General features: G+C 51.6%; 2 protein-coding genes across 2 annotated transcripts; both read right to left on the bottom strand.

The window, feature by feature from the left end:
- Positions 1-2,463: 2,463 nt before the first annotated feature.
- On the bottom strand, positions 2,464-3,909 carry LOC136545239 (carboxylesterase 15-like). Its single transcript, XM_066537286.1, has one exon. The coding sequence runs from the start codon at positions 3,806-3,808 to the stop codon at positions 2,714-2,716; it is 1,095 nt and encodes a 364-aa protein (XP_066393383.1). The 5' UTR covers positions 3,809-3,909; the 3' UTR covers positions 2,464-2,713.
- Positions 3,910-5,970: 2,061 nt separating this feature from the next.
- LOC136545240 (carboxylesterase 15-like) lies at positions 5,971-7,447 on the bottom strand. The gene has a single exon (XM_066537287.1). It carries the CDS (start codon positions 7,374-7,376, stop codon positions 6,351-6,353), a length of 1,026 nt encoding a protein of 341 aa, XP_066393384.1. The 5' UTR covers positions 7,377-7,447; the 3' UTR covers positions 5,971-6,350.
- Positions 7,448-7,970: the final 523 nt, after the last annotated feature.

The following is a 7,970-nucleotide window of genomic DNA, read 5'->3' as shown; positions in this document are numbered from 1 at the left end:
CCAGAAGAAATTGTCTAATGCCAAAATTCGTAAGTTCAGTATGGAAGATAACGTGGCTAAACGCAGAAATGTGAATGATCCTACATGTCTGTTTTGCCGTGAGCCTGAATCTATAACTCATTTATTCTTTGATTGTTGTGTTGCCAAAAATATTTGGCCCATTGTCTCAGAGGTGTTAAATCAAAACTTGGGAACTGATTTTGAATCGATTGCTCGATTCTAGGTGGCCAATAAGCGTCATAAAGTTACTAATATTATCTCCTCATCAGTCTTGTGGTCTTTATGGAAATTGAGAAATGAGATTTGTTTTCAGGGAGTATCATGGACAGGCTTGGAAAAGGTTTTATGGAGGATTGTCAAGATGGTAAGGAGATGGAGTCCTTTGTTCAAGCTGGAGATTGGACATCAAGTGGAGGACTTTGCAGATCAACCGGAAGCAAGAGCAAGATCTCCTCGCATTCAGTGGAAGACGGATGTCGGGAGCCAATAAATAGCTCCCCCACATTAAAAAAGCCCGATGGAATGATAGAATCGTTCGCTGAGGGACATCGAAGACAAAAACCGGGGCCCATATGAAGAATGGGCCATAATTGAATATCAAGGCTTTGGTTTAGGCCTCAGCCCAATTGATGAGCAACATGTGAGTAAAAGCACACCCTGCCGACCCCTGTGGAGGCGTCCGCCTCGCCCGACCCCCAGGATGTCAAGATAGCCTGGCTCGAAGGGGTCACTATACGCCCCATGCTCCCCCGAAATGGGGAGGGAAGGGAACTCCCCCGCACGACACCGAGGAGTCTGGATCCTTAAGCGCCCGACACCTACCCTCGTTCGTCCCCTCACGAGAGGACCCTCGCCTCGCCCGACAACCGAGAGAGGGGGCCCGAAAGGTCTACTGCCAACCCACACGTGGAAGAACCGACCTGTAGGCGTCGTACTGAGATTGGCACGCCCGAGGCTATGCTACACTGCACTTAAAGAGCACGCAACGGCTACTGTATAGGGTGGTACAGTGACGTACCAAAGGGCTTCGTACGACGCCAATCGGAGAAGCCACGGCCTAAACCCTATGCCGCGCCGCGTCGCGCGACGGGATTGAACATCGCCAGCGGTCAGACGGCGAGCTACTGTAGCCATCCTGACGACGACGCCGCGGCATGGGGGGCCACCCAATTCTCGACGACTGAGCCCGAGGAACCCTTCTCCCGGCTTCCTTCTCCCTTGGCTTGTCGTGTACTCCAAGGCTCCCCCTTTACGCTATAAAAGGGGACGCCATGGGACCCTTCAGAACAAGCTCTCTGGACTATCTACAGTTCACGGAGCAAACCCACACACACACACATTCGTCCACATCAAGCACAGAGACTTGGGAGCTCTTTTCCCTCTCTCGCCATTGTTGTAACCCCTACTACAATCAATCAGAACAACGGGTAGCACAAGTGCGCCGCGATTGGACTAGGGACGTTCCGCCCGAACCAGCATAAATCTCTTTGTGCCCACCTTAGCTAACCATTCGAGCTTAAACGCGCATCGTATAAGTTTACTAGCCGAGGGTTTCAAAACCCCGACAAAGGAGGGCACGACAAGTTTGTCATCAGAGTCGGTGCCATTGGTTGCTCAGCCTTCGGCCTCAACAAGTGCAATTCCGACTATGTTTGATAGTTTTGCGATAGCTAGTTTCTCTGATGTCCCTGATGGATGTAATATCTCTGAGAGTGCCAGTTGCAGCTTTGCTAATCTGACGGGTAGTAGCTTAAACCCAGACTTAAGTCTTGCGCTCTTGGCCTGCGAGCCAACTGAAATGCTTTGAACGGTGAATGTTTTTTGCTTTTGGAATACAAAAGCAGGGGAGCCTCCCTTTTCTCTAAAAAAAACTGTCTAATGCCTCTGAACGATGTAAGCTACTAATTGAACGAGTTGCCTTCCAACTTGTCCGAAGATTCTTTAAGTCCTTCGTTTCCACAAATGCCACCAAAATATCAATTGCACCGTCAAAATTTCTTTTGTCATCTTTCGCAACTCAAAGCATATTTAGATAAATGAACTTAACTTTTTTGTCATCCTGAATGGCGGTCATGCATACGCCGTCCCTCGATCATCTGTGCAGTCCACTCCGACTTGTCTTGGCCGTGTTGTCTGTGTGTACGATAAACATTTGCATAGTATTTGTATGTATAACATGTGGCTCAGCTGGAGCCTGGATACCATCGCCTCTGCTTTCTGTCCGTCAAAGAGGAAAGAGAGAGATGAAAGTGAGAGAGCGACGGTATCGTGCAATTAGTTTTTAAGCCTAATTCATCTATGATTAGTAAATATTTATTGTAGCACTACATTGTCAAAATATAGATTAATTAGGCTTAAAAAATTCATCTCGCAGATTAGTCGCAATCTGTGCAATTAGTTTTTTTTAGTTTATATTTAATACTCAACATTCGATGTGATAGAAGCAAAACTTTTAGGGTGAAAACTAAACAGGGCCTCAGGCCTGTTTTAGCCAGATCACAGCCAGATTTATTACAGTAATTATTACCAGTTCAACATGGTCAAAGCTCCAGCATGCACATTGCACAAGACAAATAAAACATGTGACGCGGCGAAAGCGGTTGGTGGCTGCGTCACGAGATGACGAGAGGCGTCCCGACAAGCCCGGCCCCCAAGTCCCAACGACTCACTCGCCGTCGCCGGCCCCATCACCGAGCCCCAGAGGCGCTCTGGCTCATCCGCTGCGCGGCGCCGGGGCGGCGGCGTCGTCCCCGCCATGCACGAACCGCCGCACGACGCGGACCAACTCGCCCGCCGCCTCGCCGTCCGGCTCGAAGATGGCGAACCCGTGGCCCTCCCCCGGGAACTCGACGAGGTCGACGCGCCTGTTGTTCCCCGCGGCCGCCCGCACCCGCGCCACGTACTCCCTGATGCGGTCGATCAGCATGTCGCGGTCCCCCGCCGCCACGAGCAGCGACGGGAGCTCGGCGCCGGCGCCGGGCCCGCCCGGACCGCCCGCCGCCTCCGGCCCGAACGGGTTCGCGGCCGGGTGGTCCCTCGTCGCCCCCGATGGCAGCGCCAGGCGCCACATCTGGTCGTACAGCGGCAGCGTCAGGAACACGTCGCCCGGGCAGCCCGCCTCCGACGCCGTCCTCCGCTCGCCGCCGAAGTAGGGCCACAGCAGCACGCACCCGGCCAGGGGCAGGCGCCATCCCGACGCGGCGACGGCGTGGTGCGCGATGTTGGCGCCCGCCGAGTCGCCCGACACGAACACGCGGCCCAGGTCCGCCGCGTCGGCGAGCCACGGGTCCGCTCCCGCGCCCGCGCCCGCCGCGGCCTCCTGCTGGTCGGCGAGCCAGGAGAGGAGTGCGTCGGCGTCCTCGACCGCCGCGGGGAGGCGGTGCTCCGGGGCCAGGCGGTAGTCGGCGGAGAGCACGACGGCGGGGAGCTCCTCGGCGAGGCGGAGGCAGGCGGCGTGGAACTCCGGCGAGGCGAAGCTGCCGACGACGAAGCCGCCGCCGTGGAAGTAGACCAGCACCGGGAGCTTGAGCTTCGTCTCGACGCCGCCGTCCACCGCCGCTCCGGCGGCGGACGGCACGTACATGCGGAGGCTCAGGTTGCGGGCCTCGTCGTACACGACGTCCTTCCACCGGACTGGTGCCTCGTCGTCATCGGGCGGCGGCGCGTCGTCAGGGAGAACGAGCGTGGCCGGGGCGCGCTTGACGGTGCCGTCGCTCAGGAGCTGGACGAGCCCGAGGCAGTCCTCCACGACGTGCGGAGGAGGAACTTTGCCGGAGACACCGGACGCGGGCGAGGTGGCGGACGACATGGCAATGTGGAGGAAATGCGGCGTGCTATGGCAGCACGGCGTGGCTGGTGTTTGGCGTGCGGTATATATTGCGTTTCAGCTGGCGACAGCTTGTTCGGCTGCCCACATTCAGCTGGCCAGCCAGTTTTTTTTTTTCCAGTCGTAGGCCGATTGTGAATAATTTTAACCCGATGAATAGTAGCACTTTCGTCTTATTTGGTAAATATTGTCTAATCGTGGACCAACTAAGCTCAAAAGATTCATCTCGTGATTTCGAACTAAACTGTGCAATTAGTTATTTTTTTATCTATATTTAATACTCCATGCAAGCGGCTAAAAATTGATGTGATGGAGAGAGAGTGAAAAAACTTGAAATTTGAAGGTGATCTAAACAAGGCCGTAGCCGTATTTTTCTTTCACAAAATGGCTGCTACCGTGTTTTCAGCTGTAGTGCGAACTTCATGCCAGCCGAACAGCTTTGCTGGACTGCAGTAAATAACTACCGCTAGTTCTGACAGTATGTATATGTCTGGCAGAGTAGCATATGGCAAATAATAAGACAACATTTGGATTCATCAGCACTTTTGTGGCAGTAGTTAGGCCCCGTTTAGATCAAAAATTTTTGGATTTTGGCTACTGTAGCATTTTCGTTTGTATTTGGTAATTAGTATCTAATTGTGGACTAATTAGGTTCAAAAGTTTCGTCTCGCAATTTCTCACCCAACTGTGCAATTAGTTTTTTTTCATCTACATTTAGTACTCCATGCATATGCCGCAAGATTCGATGTGACCGATACTACGCAAATTTTTTTTTAATCTAAACAGGCCCTTAGCTAGCAAGGCGGATCCACCGGGGACCACCGCCAATTAATGGAGAACAGGTGGTTGAGTAATTGACATGAGATGCAAATGAACTATGAATATTTAGGCCCTTTTGTATCACCGTCTGGATTATTAGAATATATATTATGCATAAGATTATAATAATCTAGATTATACATTATAATAATCTATTGTACGTGATGGATTATCGTAAATTCGTAAGTCCAACGGGTAAATTTAAATTCCTCCCCTGGCTTTGGCGCTCATCATTGTTGCTGGACGTTTCCCTGTGCGTCGGTGCGTGCTTGGCTGCTTAGTTTTGGGCATCGGAGTTGAGGTCGATGCCTTCCATTCCACTATTTGGTAGCCTGCGCCAGTCTCGGTCTGGCTAGCTGCTAGATACAGGCCCAACTTACCCTGGATGCGATGCAGGCTCAGTTGTTTGGTGGGCTGGCCCAAGGTGCACTTGACTGGGCTCAATCCGTGTTTGGTTCGCTGCAGGCCATCCTGTGTTGCATCCAAAGGTGCATGTGGGTTTGTTGGGTTGTCCATTTCGGTGGAGGTGCTAACTGCTAATGATCGTTTTCTTGGTTGTGGTGAGGTTACCCTCGCCTCCCAGTTCTAAAAATCGGTTAAGTTTGGGACATTGATAGCATCATAAATTTTGATGAGTGTCATAAGCACATAATCTTAGACATAATAAAGTCAACAACTGAAACAACCCAACACCTGGTTAATGACAACAACAATATTTCTAATTGACACACAAATAGTTCTAGCACCTACCAAATTATATGCTACTTCAGGATGCATATGAAAACAACAATGACAATGAACTGGACCAGGATCACAAGATTTTTGATTGACACCCTTTTTGTAGCCATCATCTGTATAACCTCATCAATAGCACTGTAATTCTAGTAGAGCCGCCCTTGGAAATACTGCACATTTTAAGCAACGATTGCGTCATCTTTTTCAAATTCCTTTTTCATATTCATGATAGAAGAAATTACTAGTCCCTCCTTTTGAATTTTCAAGTTGCAATATGTTTCATTAGGATAATCGTTTCGAAAAAAATTCTTTATATACAAGACATTCAATGCGTAACTTATGTGATTATATTATATTATATTAGATTGTATTAAAAAAATACTTACCTATGTAAGACTTTGTACCACATAAAAGATAGTATACTTATAGAGTACTTGTGAGTCAAAATATTGACCAAGGATTAGAGGAAATGAGTCCATCAAATGAGTATATATAAAAATATACTTTATAGTAGTGTATCTAGTGATTAGAACTAATAATTTCTTCGATCTACAAGAAGATTTTAGCCTATAAACTGGTCAAAGTTACAAAATTTGGACTTAGAACAACACTAGAAATTGATTATTCAGACACCGAAAGAGTACTAAAGTTTACAAATTTGGTTGGGTGGCGGACCCTACAAATAGGCCTAAAATCCGCTCAGTCCGGAAAGAAACAAGTACCAAGACTCTAGCCACTTTCACCTCATCGTTCAGTCATTTTCCGAACCCGAACTGAAAAAATCAGCATTCGCAGCCATTGCAACAGCAACCTCCATCATCATGTCATCTAAACCAACAACTATGCAACGAACTGAGATTTATTGTTTGCGTTCGATTTATTTCTTCTGAGAAATCGTACTGTCTCACATGACACGTCTCTAATTATTTCCGTCAACACGACTCTGACAGTCTAAAGCCAGACAAATTAATTAAGCGCCGTGCACGAATCGCCTAATGACCCGGATCAGCTCGTCGGAGGCCTCGCCGCAGGGCTCCATGGCGAAGAACCCATGTCCCTGCCCCGCGAACACGACGAGCTCGACGGCCTTCCCGGCCGCCTTCAGCCTGGCGACGTAGTCCACCACGCGGTCGTGCAGCGGGTCCTGGTCGGGGTCCACGACGAGCACCGGCGGGAACGCCGCGCCGAGGTCGCTCAGAGGGACGCTCCCCGGCGCGAACGGGTTCGCGAACGGGTGGTCCTTGGTCGCGCCCACCGGCAGCGCCAGGCGCCACATCTGGTCGAACAGCGCCGGGCCCATGACCTGGTCGGCCGGGCACGCCGCCTCGGACGGCGTCGGCTCCTCGCCGCCGAAATAGGGCCAGAGCATCACGCACCCGGCGAGGCGGAGCGGGGCAAGGGCGAGCCCTCCTCCAGAGCCGGCGCCGTGGCGCACGGCGACGTGGTGCGAGATGTTGCCGCCGGCCGAGTCGCCGGTGACGAACACCCGGGCGAAGTCGGCCGACTCGGCGAGCCACGGGTCCGCGTCGGACGACGTGGCCTGGGCGCGGAGCCAGGAGAAGACGGACTCGGCGTCGTCCAGCGCCGCGGGGAGGCGGTGCTCCGGCGCGAGGCGGTAGTCCGCGGAGAGCACGAGCGCCGGGAGCTCGGTCGCGAGCCGGAGCGCGCCCACGTGGAAGCTGGTCATCTCGAAGCTGAGGAGGCAGAAGCCGCCGCCGTGGAAGTACACGAGCACCGGCAGCTTCTTCTTCTTCCCGGCCCCGGCGTTGGTGGGCCGGTACATGCGGAGGCGGAGGCCGTGCGTGTCGTCGTACACCACGTCCTTCCACTGCACGGGCAGGTCCGAGTCCGACGGCACGCGGCCAGTGGGACGGAGCATGGAGTAGTCCGTGGAGCGCCTCACCGTGCCGTCGCTGAGCAGCTGCACGAAGCCAAGGCAGTCCTCGACGACGTGTGGCGCCGCTGCCGTGCCTGGCGCCGGCGTGGGCGACGACATAGCCAGTTGGCTCCTGAACAGTGAACAGTGGAGACAAGAGTGTAAAGTGTGAAGGCTGCTGGATGCACTAGCATTTGTTTCGCTTACTATATAGGACTGGACTGCTGGGCCCACGTGGACAGGACTGGAGTGCTGGACCCACGGGTCAGCCACGCTAGGCTAGTTAGAGAGCCGTGCGGCAAACCGTCTGTGGACTTGTCTTCCATTCCAATTTCCATTCACTTTAGTTCTGTCTTAATCATAAATAAATTTATGAAAAATAAACTAATAATTATTAAAAAACAATTCAATTATTAAATTCTCTACGAAATGTGTTTTTATGGGGTGCATGTATTTGAATTAAACTTATAAATTCTGATATGATCTCTTAAAATAAAATTTATTAAATAAAATAAAATTGGAATGACTTGACTTAGAACAAACTTAGCAGGTGAACGCAACCGTAGAGATTCGAGAACTCGAGAAGCCATTTTCCGCATGCGATAGATGTAGTCCGGCCTACAGAGGATAACACGTTTCTGTCTCCTCCAAGTGTCAAAGATCGTAGGTCACTATGAGCAGCGATGCATAGGGATGTCTCCCTCACACGTGTTG

The sequence above is a fragment of the Miscanthus floridulus genome, chromosome 3, assembly GCF_019320115.1.
Source record: "Miscanthus floridulus cultivar M001 chromosome 3, ASM1932011v1, whole genome shotgun sequence".
NCBI lineage: Eukaryota > Viridiplantae > Streptophyta > Magnoliopsida > Poales > Poaceae > Miscanthus > Miscanthus floridulus.
Note: the sequence above shows the minus strand (reverse complement) of the source record. Positions and strands in the feature narration are given on the sequence as shown.

Bases quoted from the DNA above. Each gene is read 5' to 3' on its own strand.
- LOC136545239 (XM_066537286.1), bottom strand. From the start codon at position 3,808: ATGTCGTCCGCCACCTCGCCCGCGTCCGGTGTCTCCGGCAAAGTTCCT.
- LOC136545240 (XM_066537287.1), bottom strand. From the start codon at position 7,376: ATGTCGTCGCCCACGCCGGCGCCAGGCACGGCAGCGGCGCCACACGTC.